The sequence below is a fragment of the Capra hircus genome, chromosome 5 (assembly GCF_001704415.2).
Source record: "Capra hircus breed San Clemente chromosome 5, ASM170441v1, whole genome shotgun sequence".
Taxonomy (NCBI): Eukaryota; Metazoa; Chordata; class Mammalia; order Artiodactyla; family Bovidae; genus Capra; species Capra hircus.
The window spans coordinates 6,223,067-6,241,462 of record NC_030812.1 but is presented as its reverse complement, the minus strand read 5'-3'; the positions used below and the strand labels follow the sequence as shown (position 1 = coordinate 6,241,462).

The following is an 18,396-nucleotide window of genomic DNA, read 5'->3' as shown; positions in this document are numbered from 1 at the left end:
CAAGCATCCTTTTCATGGTCTTTTTAGTGCCGCGTTTTCACGTTTTTGTGGTTTGTGTTGGTGGTCTTGCTGTTTAAAATCGTCCCCAAGTATCATACTGAAATGCTGTCCAGTGTTTCTAAGTGCACAAAGGCTGTGCCGTGTCTTACAGAGAAAATGCACGCCCTGGAGGAACTTAGTTCCGGCGTGAGTTCTGACCGAGTGCAGTGCTAATGGGTCAACAAGATGTTCTAACTGTGTCTTAAACAGACTCACGAAACAGGGTTATGTACTAATCAGTTTATAAAAGTGTTTTGACCAGAGACTTGCAGAAAACTAACCCTGTATTTCCTTTGGGAGAGATGGTTCAGTTTTGACTAACCCAGTGTTCACAGTGACTTTATAGAACTTTACCACAGATAATGAAATCAGCTGTAGTGCGAATACTCTTTTTATCAGACTTCTTTCATTCAGCATAATTATTTTGAGATTAATTGTGTGGTAGTATGTATCAATGGTATATTCCTTTTTATTGCTGAGGCGTATTCATTGTATGGATATACTATTCTTTATTCATGCACTTAATAGTGGACTTTTGAATTATTTTCAATCTAGAGCTATTACAAACAGCTGACTCATCGGAAGAGACCCTGATGCTGGGAAAGATGGAGGGTAGGAGGAGAAAGGGGTGACAGAGGATGAGATGGTTGGATGGCATCAGCGACTCAGTGGACATGAATTTGAGCAAACCCCAGGAGACAGTCAAGGTCAGGGAAGCCTGGCGTGCTGCAGTTCGTGGGTGGCAGAGAGTCAGACATGACCGAACAACAGCAGACAGAGCTGCAATGATGTCCATGTTCCTGTCTTTATAGGCAAATATGCTTTCATTTCTCTCGATTCATGCCTAGGAGTAGAGTAGGTGCATCACACGATAGGTGGATGTTTAAGGTTTTGAGAAACTTCCAAAGTGTTTTCCAAAGTAGCTGTAACATTTCACATCCCCACCAGTGGCATATGAGAGTTCTAGGTCAGCCTTAGTTTCAGCTGTTCCAGTAGGCATGTAGAGGCATCATTGTTGTTTCACCTCGTGTTTCCCCCTGTGGTGTTCAGTCCAACCATCTGGTATCGTTGGTCTTCCGTTTGACGGGCTTTCTTTAACATTTCTTAGAGTGCAGGTCAGCCAGTGGTGAAATCATCCAGCTGTTGTATGTCTGAGAACGTCTTTATTTCACCTGTGCTTTTGGAACCTGTTTTCCTGGGGTAAGGATTCTAGGTTGGAGGGTTTTTTCCCTTTTGGTACTTTAAAGATACTGGATCCACGGTCTCCAAGCCTGCATTGTTTCTGACAAGAACTGTCCCAGCATCCTGTTCTTCCACGTGTAATGTGTCTTTTTTCTCGGTTACTTTTAATATTTTCTTTATGACTGGTTTTAAACAACTTGATTATGTGTCGGTTGTTACAGTTTTCTCAGTGTCTCTTCCTTCGATTTGTTGAGCTTCTTGGATCTATGGATTTAAACTTTTCATCAAGTTTGGTGAATCTTTTTGTCATTATTTCTTCTTTCCCCTTCTGTCCTTTGGCAGCTCTAGTTATACTCGTGTTTGGCGGTTTGAAGTGGTCCTACAGTTCACTGATGTTTTGTTCATTTCTTTGTCTCTTTTTTGTCACTTTGGATAGTGTTATTGCTCTTTAAGTTCACAGTTTTTTTTTTTTCTGCATGCATGAATTTTTTTCTAAACTGCCATGCATTTCACCCACGGTGTTTTTCCATCGTCAACATTTGTCATTTTAATTGCTAGAAGCTTGACTTGGACCTTTATAAATTTTTTTAAAGATTTTATTCTCTGGCTGTGCTGGGTCTTCACTGCAGTGCACAGAATGTGGGCTCTAGGGTGCGCAGGCTCAGGAGTCGGGGCACATAGGCTTAGTTGCTCTGTGGCACGTGGGATCTTCCCAGACTGGGCTCTAACCAGCGTCCCTAGCACTGCAAGGTGGAATTTTAGCCACTGGACCACCAGGGAATCCTGGGCCTTTGTATTTTGATGTCTCCACTTAACATGTTCAATTTATTGAATTTATGGAATACAATCATAATATCTATTTTAATGTGCTTGTCTGCTAATTCTATCATTTATGTCACTTTGAGGTCCATTTCAACTCATTTTTCTGCTCATTGTGGGTTATATTTCCCTGCTTCTTTGTATATCACGTAATTTTTGACTGTATGCCACGTGTGTGTGCTAAGTTACTTCAGTCGTGTCCAACTCTGCACAACCCTGTGGACTGCACCCGCTGGGCTCCTCTGTCCATGGGATTCTCTAGGCAAAAGTGCGTGCCCTCCTCCAGGGGACCTTCCCAACCCCAGGATGGAACACGCATCTTTTATGTCTCCTGCGTTGGCAGGTTGGTTCTTTACCCTCGAGCCACCTGGGAAGCCCAATTGTATGCCATTGTATGTACACTGAGAATTATAAATTGTTACATGCTAAATAATTCTGTCTTCCTAAAAGTGTTCTTGAGCTTTGTTCTCTGAGACAGCAAAGCTACTTGGAAACAGTTATCCTTTCGGCTCTTGCTTTTAAGCTTTGTTAGGAAGAATGGCACCCCATTCCAATTCTCTTGCCTGGAAAATCCCATGGACAGAGGAGCCTGGTAGGCTGCAGTCCATGGGGTCACTAAGAGTCGGACACGACTAAGCGACTTCACTTTCCCTTTTCACTTTCATGCATTGGAGAAGGAAATGGCAACCCACTCCAGTGTTCTTGCCTGGAGAATCCCAGGGACGGGGGAGCCTGGTGGGCTGCCGTCTGTGGGGTTGTACAGAGTTGGACACGACTGAAGCGACTTAGCAGCAGCAGCAGGCAGAACCCACCCTATCAGCAATTAGTCTTGAGTACTCTGTCCCCACTACTGAGGCAACAACACCCTCTTTAGCATTCTAACCAAAGACCATGACGTAGGAGACTTTTTCCGCACTGTGACTATTGGCAGTCGGCGCTATTCTCAGCCCTGTCTGAGTGCAAACACTGTCCTGCTACTCCTTCTGAGGGCTCTTTCCTTGGCCTTGGGTAGTTCCCGCCCATGCAGGAGTACTCCACTGAATACAGTCAGCCCTTTGACTCTGCAGGTTCCACATCTATAGCGTCAACCAATGATGGATCGAAAGTTTTTTTTTTAAATACAGAAAGTTCCAGAAATCAAAACTCAACATTTGCTGCACACTGGCAACTACTGAGACAGCATGTGCATCGTATTAGGTGCTGTAGTAATCCAGGGGTGATTAGTGCATAGTGCCTACAGATGCTTACTCCAGTATCCACACAGGGTTCAGTCTATGCCGTTTTATATAGGAGTCTTGAGCATCTTAGGTGAGATGCTCGACTATCCATGTGGGGACCTGAAACCGCTCTCCTGTGACTGCTGAAGGACAGCTCTACTCCAGGGGGCCCCTCTGCAGGCCCCAGCATTCCTTCTGCGTGGCTGTGCTCATCAGGATCCTGCCCCACGAGCGCTAGCTGCCTTGGCTTTCCAGGTCTCCCAGCTCCATCCCCAGGTTAAGGAGACTTGCAGGCTCTGCCTAGAGCTCCTTCTCTGCCCCCTGACCTGGAAATGTTATCCAGGCAGTAAGCTGGGCTAATCAGAGCTTACCTCTTCTCAGGTCCTGTCTCTGGTGGACCACCATCCTTCATGCCGTGGTGTCCAGTATCTTGGGAACCATTGTTTTATATACTTAGTTCAATATTTTATTTCTTTCAGGAAGGAGGGTAAACAATACTGTCTTGACCCACTTTCTTCTTTCTTCTAGTTGATTCTATAACTTCTGGTTTTCTAAAGAGAGAATTTGTTGGGTTTTTATTATGAGACAAAACCATAGGTGGTTTTCTTTTTCAATATTTGCGTATTTTAGAAAATGTAGGTCTAGCTGGGCCTTTCAGTTTGTTAAATTGGTCTTATAATTAAAGTGTGCATCCCTTGAACTTAAAAAAAATAGCACAGATGAGCAGGGTAGGAATGACTGTCTGAACAATGGTAAGTGTTTCTTTATAGAACATAGACCTGGTTCTATATAGAGATTTCTGTCCTGATTTCACAGAGGCTTATTTAAGCATAAAATTGGCCTCAAGGCCCCGTCTTCTAACACCCTCACTGCTCTGCAGCATTTCAACCATGCGGTGTCTGCTGACCTTATGCCTTTGGTCACTTAGTAACTGAGCTTCCTGCTGCTTAGGAAAGAAATAATAAAGCATAATAATAGGAAATAGAGATTCTTATACCCATTGCCCTGGGACTGTGGCATAAGAGGCTGATCTCAATTAATGTTAAAATCTCTAATTATTCATGTTGGGCTGAGTACGATTGGGTTTTCCTTTGATATCTCTGCCCAAAGAAAGCATTTGAAATGTCAGGTCCATTCTAATTTGGGTTATGGAACATCCTGATCTACTTTTGTTACAGTTTAGATAATTTTAGAATATATATGGATTCAGTCTTTAAATTTACTAACTTTTTAAAAAGATTATACACTGAAAGAAATTGGGGTTTGAGACAAGGCTCATGAAATTCCTTTGTCTTCATTTTTAATTTATAGGTAGCTCCATTACAATGAGAGGTTCCCAAAGCCATATCTTAAAAAGGCTGCAATTACCCTGAATTGTGGCTGTATAACAACACTACCAGTTCTCTTATTTATTTAGATGACGATCTCGTGGATGTTTCTACACCTGTCCTACCAGAATTGAAAAAAGAAATATATGGCCACGTTCAGTTCTGTGCAAAACAGAAGCTTGCTCGACACAGCTCTTTTAACTCAGAGCAGGCTTCCGAGAAGATACAGAGGAAAGTGAACTCAGAACCCAGCAGCCCTTACAGACAAAAACAAGGTATCTGCCTCTACTTAACCCACAGTCTTGTCAGTCACCATGTAATGGTAGCCCCACCTGTACACTGACGTTTTAAAGTGAGCTGACTGTAGGCTCTGCATGAGATGGTGACTTCACAGGGTATAAACATGGCCTTCGGCCTGAAATTGATTCTCGTTGGCCTTGAAGATTACTTGGTTTGCCATATGACCTGCTTGATGCATCTCAGCAATTCATCAGATTTATAAAGCAATACTTGCTTTGTTTTGTTTTCTGACTAATTTTTAATGAGACCCACGTTCACCACTTAGAGCTAGCTTCTGGACATGTCTCTCTCTCAGTCAAAACCAGGATGGATTTGAGATAGTCTTATAATCCTTGAGCTGTGAATAATGAATCCTGCTGTACAGAACTGCTGTTATAAGCCCCTTGCTGTATTTGTTAGAACTTTGTCTTCCTTTTTAGGATCAGGAATCTACTCCTTGGAAATTGGAAGTCTGGCAGCTGTCTCCAGACAGAAAATGGAAGACAACTCAGAGTAAGTAGTTTCTGTCCTAGTTTTAACTGTGACTGAATTGAAATACCACCCATCAAAGGGTGAAGTTTAGCAGTCCTGCTCAAAAATCAGCCATTTGTTTAGTAAGAATTTTGTGAGTTTCCCCCTTGTGCCCAATGCTGTGCAGGATTTGGCATCTGGGACCCAAAATTGAAAATTTTTATGAAAAATTTTTGTGAAAGCTTACAAGGGAAAATAAAAAGACAAACCACTACTAACGTGACAGAGAAATGACATATCACAGTCCCATGAATCACTTTGTCATTATCCTGACGGCATTTATGAACTACCAGGTACTATTCTTAAAGTTTTACGTGTGTTATCTCATCTAGTTATAACAACCACCTTTTGAGCTTGGTGCTGTTGTCCTAATTTACAGGGAGGCAACTGAAATCCTGAGAGGTTAAGTAACTCGCCCAAAGTCACAAAGTTAATAAGTGAAAGAAACTACCCTATCTGAATCAGATTTGGGGTCTGATTTTGAAGGAAATCACATATTATCAGAGGAAACAGAGGAAATGCTGAAGAGAGAACAGAAGAGGTTTATAATGACAGACAAGGCAGGAAAAAGACTGTGGAGCAGAGTCAGGGAGTGGATGGGAAGTAAGCCATAGTGATTCGTCCAAGTAAGACAGAGGAAGAGCTTGGGGTGTTGGAGGTTGAGTAGGTCCCATTGGCAGAAGGCTTTGAAAGCCAAGTCGTAGAGTTTAGGTTTATCAAATGGACAGTAAAGGGTTCCTGTAGATTCACTGGAGACCGTTCAGGCTGCTTTGAGCAGGTAGGGCTGGAATTAGAGGACTGCCGACTAGGACGCCACGGACTAGGACGCCACGGAACAGAGCATTCCCAGTCTGTCCGCTCTGCGGTGGTGCTGGTCCAAGCCGGGTCAGCTGGCGATGGAAAGAAATGCAAACCGGTGTAAGACCGTGAGTCAGCACAGCTTAATTTGAACGTGTGCTGTGCTGTGCTTACTCATTCAGTCATATCTGACTCTTTGTGACCCCATGGACTGCAGCCCGCCAGACTCCTCCGCCCATGGGGATTCTCCAGGCAAGAATACTAGAGTGGGTTGCCATGCCCTCCTCCAGGAGATCTTCCCAACCCAGGGATCGAACCCATGTCTCCTGAATTGCAGATTCTTTACAGTCTGAGCCACCAGGGAAGCCCAAGAATACTGGAGTGGGTAGGCTCTCCCTTCTCCAGGGGAGCTTGCGGACCCAGGAATCGAATGGGGTCTCCTGCATTGCAGGCAGATTCTTTAGCAGCTGAGCTCGCCAGGAAGCCCAATTTGAATGTGTGCTGCTTGAAAATCCTGTAGTAATAGAGAGTGGAATGGGATGAGAACGACAGAGAATAATTTTGTAATACATTTACTTCCCCACTCGCTGCTTCCTTCATTTATGTCACAGTGAACGTCAGATAAACAAGATGTGCCCTTTAAATCAGCCTCTGGCCTGTCTCTGTTATCTGCCCGACATCTCTCAGGAATTCCGTGTGCAGACCCCAATGGGTGGCCTTCCGTAGTTGGATGAGCCTGTGGGCTTCTGTATTCCTCCCTCGTGGTGGGGGAGGGGGCTGAGTAGCTTGTGTTAAAGAATGATGTAAAATTATTACCATACTGTGCTGGTCATTATAGCATCTGTGTGCCTGGGAAAGGGTACTTGCTGGGCAGCTAATGACTACTGGCTGTGGGAGAGGCGGAGGGGAGCCTCTGAAAGCCTCTGTCCCGTTGCAAAGCATCCATCCAGGTTATAATACGTGGTCGTCTGCTTCTGGGGTTAGCTCATGATCTCAGGGAGCCCACTTTAAGAGCGGGAGCGGGGGACTTCCCTGGTGGTCTAGTGGTTGAGAGTCTGCCTTGCATTGCAGAGGACGAGGGTTCAATCCCTAGTCGGGCAAGTAAGATCCCACTAAGATCTCACATGTCGGGGAGCAACTAAACCTGCAAACCACAGCCTGGAGAGACCGCAACTAAGATCCAATGCAGCCAAATTGATTAAAAGAATTTTTTAAGTAGCAGGAGTGAGCAGTGTTCCCTCAGTCCTGCTTTGGCTCATCTCTCTAGGAAAGCAGGGCTGGAGGTCAGTAGACTGTGGCGACTGCATGGCCCCGCTCTGTTCCTTTCATTACAGGGTGGCAGCTTTTGCCAGTCAGAACGCGATGCCTCTGTCGAGCAGCCTGGACCCTGCAGCTCCTCTCCCCAGCCCGTCCGTTGACTCAGAATACCGTGTTAGCCCCTTGTCCCACCAAGTCCTCTCTGCGGCCCAAACAGACTTGAAGGCCTTGCCCGCCCAGAATGGTCTGAACGGCCAAGGAGGCGTCTCCCTGGCCTCCGCGGCGCCGGACGCGGAGCACCAGCCGCCGGCCCTGGCGGCTGCCCGGCCCCTGCTGTACGTGCCGCCCGCCCCTCTGTTCATGCTGTGCGGGGGCCTGCAGGAGGGACCGTCTCTGGGGTCAGGCTCGGGATCAGGAGGCGGCGGCGGAGGCTCTGAGGTCACCGCAGCAGAGCAGCCCCCCATGCCCTCAGGTCAGAAGCGCCTGAGCAAGGAGAGGAAGCCGCAGGTGGAGGAGGAGGAGCCAGCCACCAAGAGACAAAGCAGGGACCACGAGGACGGTCCCCTCTCCCTTGTCATGCCCAAGGTGAGTGGGCGGCAGACGCGGACTGACAGCCCATTGACCCGGTTTTTTCCTAACTGAGATGCACAGATAGTCGCAAGCTACTGAGTCTGGAATAGGAGGTGGTGCCTGTGTCAGTTTAATAACTAAGCCCAGGCCTGCCTCTTCCAAGTAACCTGGCCATAAAGTTCAGTTCAGTTGCTTGGTCGTGTCCAACTCTTTGTGACGACATGAACTGCAGCACCCCAGGCTTCCCTGCCCATCACCAGCTCCCAGAGCTTGTTCATGTCCATCGAGTTGGTGATGCCATCCAACCATCTCATCCTTTGTTGCTCCCTTCTCCTGCTTTCAATCTTTCCCAGCAGCAGGGTCTTTTCAAATGCGTCAGTTCTTCTCATTAGGTGGGCAAGGTATTGGAGTTTCAGCTTCAGCATCAGTCCTTCCAATGTATATTCAGGACTGATCTCCTTTAGGATGGACTGGTTTGATCTCCCTGCAGTCCAAGGGACTCTCAAGAGTCTTCTCCAACACCACAGTTCAAAAGCATCAATTCTTTGGTGCTCAGCTTTCTTTATAGTCCAACTCTCACATCCATACATGACCACTGGAAAAACCATAGCCTTGACTAGATGGACCTTTGTCAGCAAAGTAATGTCTCTGCTGTTGAATATACTATCTAGGTTGGTCATAGCTTTTTATCCAAAGAGCAAGCATCTTTTAATTTCATGGCTGCAGTCACCTGCAGTGATTTTGGAGCCCCCAGAAATAGTCTCCCGCATTGCAGGTGGATTCTTTACCAGCTGGGCCGCAAGGGAAATCCAGGAATACTGGAGTAGGTAGCCTATCCTTTCTCCAGCGAATCTTCCCGACTCAGAAATCGAACCAGGGTCTCCTGCATTGCGGGTGGATTCTTTACCAACTGAGCTATCAGGGAAGCCCTGGCCATAAAGTAATCCTGTAATAAAAGTAATTTTTAGAAAAATCACACTTAGCATAAAATGCTAAAAAGTATAAAGAAAGAAAAAAAAAAAACAAGCATTCACTGTTACCACATTTGTATATCCTTTCCGGTCTGTTTTGCCTTATTTTTTTTTAACATGTCAGTGAAATAATCACCTACTCCAGGGCGCCCCTGAGGTCCAGGTCAGGAATGGGGTGCCACTGGCTCCATGTTTGCGTCAGTGCCCATCTTTCTAGAATAAAAGAACAAACCTCTGAGCTGTCTGCATCCCCTGCTTAGTGGCCTTTTGGAGGCTAATGCGATATGACCAGTAAAACTCTCAGAGAGCAGAAGCTCTGTCATCGCAGCCATTTGTAGGGGGCCCGCGAAGCACGCTTCATGGACATCAGTCCCTTAATTAAGACCCTTCCCCCTCCAAGCGTTCCTCTTGCCAGAATGAATTTTTCTAGCTTTGTATATAGCCTGTGGCTGCAGAATTAGCAGGGAAAGACTGACTGGTATGTCTATATATGTATGTCTCAGATAAACAGGACGACTTTGCAATTCTTATCCAGCCCCTAAAAGCCTACAGCATCAACACCCTTTGTGTATTCCAACTCAGTAATTTATTTCGCCTTCTAAACACCATGCTCACTTACCCATTATTAAAATCTCCATCATTTCTATGCTTAAGAAATCTTAAGCCTCCAGATTCCTCTAATTAGGACAGAAATGACAGACATACACAAATCAGGGTGGCACACAGTGGTGCCTGACCTTTTCATTTTATGGGTTAGCTATTTGGAGAAAACTGTTGTTATGATTCACTGCTGGGAATTTGATTTGCTTTTCTGTTCCTGGTTGGGTTGTGCTTAGAAACCTTCAGACTCCACAGACATCGCCTCTCCCAAGACCTCAAAAAACAGGGGATCTGCACCCCATGAAGACACTCACATGAACGGGCAACTTTCTGCAGCAAAAGCAGTTTCGGGAAAGGCTACCACAAACGGCTTCGTCTCTTCTGAGTGGGGAAATCCTTCTAGAAATACAGAGATAGAAAAGCCTTCGAAGGAAAACGAGAGCACCAAAGAGCCGTCTCCGCTGCAATACGTTTATGTGCAGTCTCCAGCAGGTAAGAGGTACCACGCCTTCGAGTCCTTTGCGGTGCTCAGATTATACAGTGCATGTTTGCATTTTTCTGTACATCTTGTAACCACACTGATGTCTTGAGGAACTGTTTCTGAGTCATTTCAATCCAGCCCCTGGCTTTCTCCATCAGTGAAATGAAGAGGCAGCCTGCTTTCACTTTCCCCAACCTCACAGATAATGAGAAAGTAATTGGGGCAGGTAATTTGTTTTTAATGCATTCAATTTTCCTTGGTGAAAAAAAAAAAGAAAGCACAAATATTCAAATGACATTTCTGTTTTTATAAGTCAGCTGAGTCTGGCATTGGTTCAGTTTCACTATATGAACCTCTTGGCCACCACGTGCGGCTCACACGCTGACCACTTAAATATCCCCAAGTGCTGATATGTCCTTGTGGTTGAGTGCCAGGACTGGAGTGAGGGGGCTGGACATTAAAACCACTTCTGATCTGCGTGGACTTAAGTATCTCACCCTCCTGAATTGGTAAAACAGCAATAATAAGAGCACCTGCTTCTTGGGGGTGCTATGAAAACAAGATTAAGTTTAATAAGCTAATACATGTGGAGCACTTAGAATAATAGTGCCTGACACTTAGAGGACTCAGTAAATGCTCTCTTGAAATAAAGCTGAACTATAACAGCTACCTAATTTTTTAAAATATGCACTGTGTACATGAAGCTGCTCTTGATACAAAGAGACTTAAAGTTATTTTCTTCAGTTTCTTGTTCCTGTCACAGGTTAGGTGGGTATCTATTACTATTCATTGATCTAGAACACATTCTTTATTCTTTTAGCCAGTATTTTGTGAGAGCGTCACCTAAGCATGATAGTGTTACTGATACGTTAATACACAAAAAACAGACCCAGCTTCTTCAGAATGAAAATGTCAGCCCAGCAAAGGGATCAGTAGCTTTTTCTGGGCCGTGGGTCCTTGGACACTATGGTGATGCCTGTGGACTCCTCCTTAGGTTGTTTACAAATGCAGAAAATTAAATACATAGGATTACAAAGGACGCAAATTACATCGAAATCCAGCCAGGAGAATTATTTTAAATTATAGTAGTAAGATCTGCCAAGCCTCTCATAACTTGTGGGGAGCTTTAGACCCAAGAAATCCACCATCAAGGTAAGAGTATATGAACACACCTGTGCTTTTCACTACCGACAGTGTCAAGGTACTGCTCGTGCAGTTGTGATTTGTTGCCTGTGATCTTAATTGAGGGAAATATAAATTTCAGTTAGAAGTTGATCAAAAGAAAGAAACTGTTTTTCCCATCCATGTTCACTTTTCTCCTCAGTTTGGGTTCAGTGGAGCTCATGCTAATAAACTCTCTTGGGAGACGTGGGCATCCACCAAATTTTCACACGAGTACAGGTGGAAACGGGGAGGTGGCCGTTGCGGCAAGGAAGTGAGGGGCTGCTGGAAGCGCACAGAGCGGGTGGCCTGGTCTGCAGGTGGGTAATTTACTGCGGGCTCCCACTTTGAAAGGCCCTGAGCGTGGGCGCCTGGATGGCATCTCCGCTTTGCGCTGACTTCCCCTTGCTCTGCTTGTGTTGCAGGATTAAATGGTTTCAGTGTGCTCCTGTCTGGCAGTCAGAGCCCCCATGCTGTGGGGCTGCCTGTGGGTCCGCTGCCCCCACTCAGCGTTCCGTGCATGGTCTTGCCCTCGCCACCTCTCGGTGCTTTTCCTGTTCTGTACTCCCCCACGATGCCCGGGCCGGTGTCCTCTGCTCCCAGCCCTCTCCCGAACGCGGGACCTGTGAATTTTGGCTTGACTAGCCTCGGATCAACACCTCATCTTCTCATCGGCCCTGCCGCCCTGGTTAATCCAAAGTCGTCCACACTCCCCTCCACGGACCCTCAGCTTCAGGGTCCATGCTCACTTCACCTGAGTCCGGTGATGTCAAGGTCCCATGGCAGCGTCCAGCCTGGATCCCCCGCTTATAGAGGTCACCCAGCCTCCACGGTCAAACTACAGCAGGTGAGTCCTAAGGGTCCACGTTAGCCTGGCACATGGACAGCACGATGGGGTCCATGCGCGATGGGGTCCTTGACCATGGGGTCAAGGCGCGATGGGGTTTGCCTGCATCGCGTCAGGCTTCCCAGGTGGCGCCAGTGCAGGAGTTGTGAGAGACGCAGGTTCAGTCCCTGGGTGGGGAAGATCCCCTGGAGGAAGAAATGGCAACCTGCTCCAGTATTCTTGCCTGGGAAATTCCATGGACGGGGGAGCCTGCCAGGCTACAGTCCATGTGGTTACAAAGAGTCAGACACGACTGAAGCCACTTAGCACAAACACAGTCAGACCTTAGTCAAACAACTTTCGGACGGGGATCCAACACCAGATTCTAGCTAACATCTATTCTAGACCCGGAGGCATCTGCTCATCTCATTAAGTAGTGAGACTGAAGGGGGAGATCCTGTACTTTGAAAGCAAAAATAGTTTTAGGTGTCAATCTGGCTTTTTCCTGTTTCAGTCTCCAGTTCCAGTGACCCCCAAGAGCATCCGGTGCACACACCAAGAGATGTTTTTCAAGACGCCTGGCAGCCTCGGGGACCCTGTCCTCAGGAGAAGAGAAAGGAATCAGTCACGAAGCTCCAGCTCAGCACAGAGGAGACTGGAAATCCCCAGCGGGGGCGCCGACTAACCTGAGGCTTCGCCCAGCAGAAGTGAGGATCCAGGCACCTTTGTCTCTAATGCTGAACCGCAACCAGCATGCATGCTTCCTCTCCCCTGCATCCCCTGGTTCTAATGTTAACTCTCCATCCTCGTGAAGCATCTACATTCCTGCAAGTAATTGTTCCCAATTGGGCATTTCATACCAGTTAGTGTCCGACTCTACGTGGTATCACAGTGGAAGCATCAGCTGACTTCTGTCATTTTCATCTAGGAATCATCTGATTGCTGGAAGGAAATCTGAATAGCCTCCTGGAACCTTGCGGTTTTTCTAAAGGGGAGGGGCGCGTCTAGCACTTAAGTGGGGTGAATGTTCTTGATGTGTATTAGCACTCACCCCGAGTAGATCTGTGGTGAGAGAAACTTCCTTTCTGCAGTTTAAAAAAGCTACTGCTTCCTTCGGCTTCATCAGGAAGCCAGCTTCAGTTGTGAATCCTATGGTATTATTTATTTTGTTCATGAAGTGGGATTTCGTGCAAAAAAGTTTACATCGACAGCAAAACACATATTTTTCAGGGTATGACGACTTGAATGTTTGTCCTTTTTCCCTATAATTTGCCCTGCACTTACTTTACAACCTAGTAATAATGTGGATGAATATATCTACATGACGGAATGTCAAGACCAAAATAACTGTGAATGACACACGTTGCTATAATGAACTGTGCTAACCCAACCTGGGCGTGAGAATTACGATGAACTCTAGCAGCCAGATAGCTGCTGCTCAATAACTGTGTGGACAGTGAGGTTTTAGTGATCATTTGTTCAAAAACAAAAACAAAACAAACCTACCATGTTCATTTTCCTTCACTACGTGCCCTGGTGGTTTTTTATTTAAATGTTAACTGTAGAGTATCAGGTATGGGATGTCTTCTAGCAGTTGCTTTTTATTGAATAAATCAGGATGGTAGAAAGCAATTCTACAGAAAATTGAGACCGAGTTGGGATGTTTTAGTAGAATTCTGGAGAATGACAATGTAAAGATTGATATAGGACAATAGATGATGCTTTTTTTTTTTTTTTTTTACTTGTTTCTTCATGTTGGGAAGAGTAAGAGGGAAAACAGACACATTATGTTTAGAATCCCAAAGTATTCAAACCAGAGTGATTTTTTCATAGAAGTTCTGCAAAATGAGAACAGAGAGTGCAGGGGATCGTTGTTCTAGCATAAATGCAATTCTAGAGACTTATCAGTATCCCTTTGTTAAACTGTGTTCCTTGAGGGTTTCATTAAGTAGCCAAGCTAGATCTTTGCTGCCTAGATGTGTTGATCTTTACCTTGTGGTCTCTTCAGAACAGATGGCTTCCTCCTTCCCCCACAACCCTGCCTCCCTCTCCCCCTTCATTTTCCCCTCCTCTCCTTCTTCCCCTCCTCCTTTATTCCTTTCTCCTTCTTTAAACTTTTTAAAATTTGGAATCTTGGTGTAGGATTTTATTTTTATTTTTGGACCCAAAATGTTATATGAAAGAATAAAAATATTAATTTAAGAGACTCTGGGAGTCTGATAAAGTAGCTTTATATTAACTACAGGATGGTATTAGCCTTATCACCCCCACGAGATTGTTGAAAACTTGAGGTAGGTAGCCAGGTTAAATAACTTTGCTATTATATAAAATTTTTATCAACACTAAACTTTTAAAGTTTACAAGATGGTTTTTTTCCCCCCCTTTTCACAGTCTTCTCTAGAGTTGAACAGATAAAAAGTCCGGTTCTCATCTTCTTCTAATTGTATGGTAATGATTACCCTGAAGAAACATGATGGATTTCCTATCGAAACAAAAATATGCCTCTTTCAAGTAGATTGCAAGACACACGCCATGTCAATCCACACAGGATACATACATTTTCATGCTTCACATCGTCCACAAAACATTTTCACTAGAGAGAGTTACATTTAGATGAAAATACAGACTGATTTTCCCCACTGTTCTTGGATGCCTGCCACTTTAACTTCTTAATCCTTTTTTTAATTCTGTTCTTGGTATGACCATATAAACCTCAGAAGATTTACGGTTCTTGAGGAGTGTTAACAGACAAACCCATAAATGAGATTATGAGTCTGTGACCATACTTAGCGATAGAAAAACCAAGAGCAGTTTCCTTTTGTATTCAGTACCCACTTCTTCATGCAGCTCCGTGATGTGTGGGAATGATAATGTAGTGATCATTCTCTCAGAGTATGAATCTGTTTGTTACGGCGCAGCTGATGGTAGTGGAGCAGCTGAGCTAGACCTGGATGTTAGGGGTGGTGAAGAAGCCATGGTGGCAATCTCGAGTCTATCATTGTATAATTTCGTCAAAGAAAAAACACACGATCGTCCGTGGTCCTGCTAAGGAAATGCAGCTTTGAGTCAGCACTGAGGGAGGTGTGTGTGCCCTACACTGTCCAGGGTTTGTGAAACCCTTTCATTCTGGTACGAGAGTTGGGGGTATAACTTTTATACTTGAATCTACCTACCAAGTTTACATTTCTCAATTCCTTTTTGTAAGGTGCTATTTCTGTATTTAAATAACGTTTTTCCCAGTGTAAAGCTGCTTTCTGCTTCATTTCATTGCACTGCTAGTTGTGTGTAGCTATTTTATTGCCGCTTACTGCTTTTTTGGGATTGCGTAGCTCTGCTCTTTCTTCTAATAGCTATATTATCTATATAATTTTTTCTTTTAGTGTTTTCTTTTAGCAAAGTATTAAGCTTTATAAAATATCAATAAAAATTAATTCACTTTACCAAGAGGTATTGGTTGTATTTGTCAGTGAGCTTTCTGTAGATACTGATTTCATGGTAAAACCATTCACTGTTACAAAATAGCCAACAAGACCTTCATAAAGCCAAGTCACTTCTTTTTCCTTAGCCCTTCTGGTGGTTTCCAAATGCCAAAACTTAACAGTAGCAGAATCATGTGGGAGCTTGGGCAGGTTTGAGGGACTCTACTGTTGAGGTTTTCATTTCTACCCGAGGTAGAATCACTGTGGGTTTGAAGTTTCCAGATGATGTGAAGCTTAACCAATATAAGAATCACCAGTAAGATCACCTCCCTGGCTTCTCATGATCTCTCTAAGGTTAAATGGTTCTTAGTCTAGCAAATGCTCACCCATTGTTCAAAGCCAGATTCCATGGTTAACCATCACTTTTAAATGAACCTCCAAGAGATTTACTCTGACTTTCCTTAGCTCATATCTCCAGAGCCAACTGGAGATTCCATTGCTGTCGGTCTCCTCTGCTGAGGAAAACAGCTTAGAAACCCCAACCTCAAACCCAGCCCTTAGGGCTCTGAAGAAGCCCATAAAACGGTGAACAGAGGGACCACAGGACCTGCCACAACAGGGCTTATCCCTTCCAAGCTTTCAGGTAGATTCAGCTTGTGCCTGAGACCTCTTCCTTCCAACAAGTCACTTGTGCCGGTCTTTAGCCTTCATCTTACAGAGGCATCTGAAATAACCCAGGACAGGTCTGCTTCTACACACAATCAGGATTAGGATTTTGCGTGAGTCTCAGCCGCTTCAGTCATGTCCAACACTTTGGGAACGCATGGACCGTAGCCCGCCAGGCTCCTCAGTCCTCATAACTCTTCAGGCAAGAATAAAGTGGGTTGCCATTTCCTACTCCAGGGGATCTTCCCAACCCATGGATCAAGCCTGTGTGTCCTGTATTGGCAGGCAGATTCTTTACCACTGAGCCACCTGGGAAGCCCATTGGGATTTTACTAGCATCTATTTAGCAGCATGTTATGTTATAACAGAGTATTGCAGGCATCCACCAGTATCTTCTTGCATGTGTCCATCCTTGTTGTCTAACTGTAAAGGGTATATTGAACAAGCAGAACTCATGGGATAATCGTGGAAGCAAGTTGATTTTGTCTGCCAGTGTCCCTTTAAGCCTGGTCAGTGAGGGTAACACACATACCCTTGTATGAAGGTAAAGTCAGGTGCTGAGGCCTCCCTGTTACTGTAAATAGTAGACGTTCCATAATTTTAAGTTAAGACATTCTGGGTTCATGATGCAGAATCAGCATTTAAAATTTCTGCTGCCTGGGCTCTCTGTAGCCTGGTCACCAGTGACAATCCTTTGTCTCTTCTCTGCTGGGTTTCTCTCCTTTTCCAGTGAGCTGGCCTAGATATCTATGCCCAGGAAGATCAAAGCAGGGGTGGTGCGAGAGGTGATCAGTATCAGTTCAGTCGCTCAGTTGTGTCCAACACTTTGCGGCCCCATGAACCGCAGCACGCCAGGCCTCCCTGTCCATCACCAACTCCCGGAGTTCACCCAGACCCATGTCCATCAGGTCGGTGATACCATCCAGCCATCTCATCCTCTGTTGTCCCCTCCTCCTCCTGCCCTCAATCTTTCCCAGCATCAGGGTCTTTTCCAATGAGTCAGCTCTTCGCATCAGGTGGCCAAAGTATTGGAGTTTCAGCTTCAACATCAGACCTGACAATAAACACCCTGGTGAAGGTGGCAGTTAAGCAGAGGTGGTCAGGCCTCTCATGGTGGGCCTGGTACATGTCAGAGCTGTTTTACGTGGACAACTGCTCAGAAGCCTCTGCTTGGGAACACATGCCGGAAGAAACTGCCTTCCTCCAGCTGCTCTTCTCTTTCAGTCTTTGGTTTTCCAGCATCTACTCCACAGAGCCTGCTGGGCAGGACTTAGAACAGTCTGTCTGCCAATCTGCCACTAGCCCACATCCAGTGCCTGATTCTCGGAGAGAAGGCCCAACGCAACTCACGTGGCCTCTCCCTCCCCATTGTAGCTTCAAGCCCACACAGATCCCCCAGGCCAGAATCATGAACCAGCACCCTTCTCAACTGCAGGCAAGAGCTGAAGTGAGCAGCAGCCTGCCCTTGCCATTAGTGGCTCCTGGGAGGCAGAGGCGAGGAACCACAGCATAACTTGCCACAAAATCCATTTTTATTTCCAGTTACTCAGCCCTTCCAAGGCTCTTTCAAAATCTGGTGGGTACAAGGTCTCGTAATGTGTAACTGGCTTGTAAAACCTCCTTTATCAGTTTTACAGAATGCAACTATAACTTGCTGCTGCAGCCAAGCTCACCATTTAACATCCTGTTAAAACAGTTATAACCTTCCACTGTCCAAGATTTGCATTTCCCTAGCTGAATGTTAGGGAACTTAATATCTCATCTTTAAGAAATTAATTTTTGATTGCTGTTAATTTTTTAGTATTCGATCAGTTTGATGAGTTTGATGTTCTTTCTGTCCTGAAAATGCTACTCAAATAAAGAAATCATACCTGAAGCTACAATAGTTTTTTTTTAATTCTCTCATATCTAAATCCTTTTTTGTAAATAACACAATGGTAGCATTCAGTTTGATTGGCTCTTTTACATAAGCAGTCAGTCATTCCCCAACTGTGCCCTGATGAACTCAACTGCTGATAGATATTAGGAGTCAAAAGTGGGTAATTTTGGTAAAACATTAAATATCTAATTTGTTAACTACAGGATTTATTAGAGACCAAAATTTGCAAGAAGAAATATATATGCAAATTGTTTAAAGCTGGTTTGATAGCAGGATCATTTTTTTTCCTTAGACCATTTTACAAGTATTAGGTTCACTGGAAGTTACTTTGAGAAACAATGAATTAATCTAACAAATAACCCTCTAAAACTTA

General features: G+C 44.9%; 1 protein-coding gene across 1 annotated transcript in view; it reads left to right on the top strand.

Annotated features, from left to right (window-relative positions):
* Positions 1–14,135, top strand: part of E2F7 (E2F transcription factor 7) — a 35,695-nt gene extending 21,560 nt beyond the window's left edge. Inside the window, exons 8-13 of the mRNA XM_018047590.1 lie at positions 4,675–4,860; positions 5,305–5,377; positions 7,528–8,035; positions 9,828–10,083; positions 11,659–12,080; positions 12,574–14,135. Of these exons, the coding sequence (XP_017903079.1) occupies positions 4,675–4,860; positions 5,305–5,377; positions 7,528–8,035; positions 9,828–10,083; positions 11,659–12,080; positions 12,574–12,744 (1,616 nt within the window). The 3' untranslated portion in view covers positions 12,745–14,135. The remainder of the gene's footprint in view (positions 1–4,674; positions 4,861–5,304; positions 5,378–7,527; positions 8,036–9,827; positions 10,084–11,658; positions 12,081–12,573) is intronic.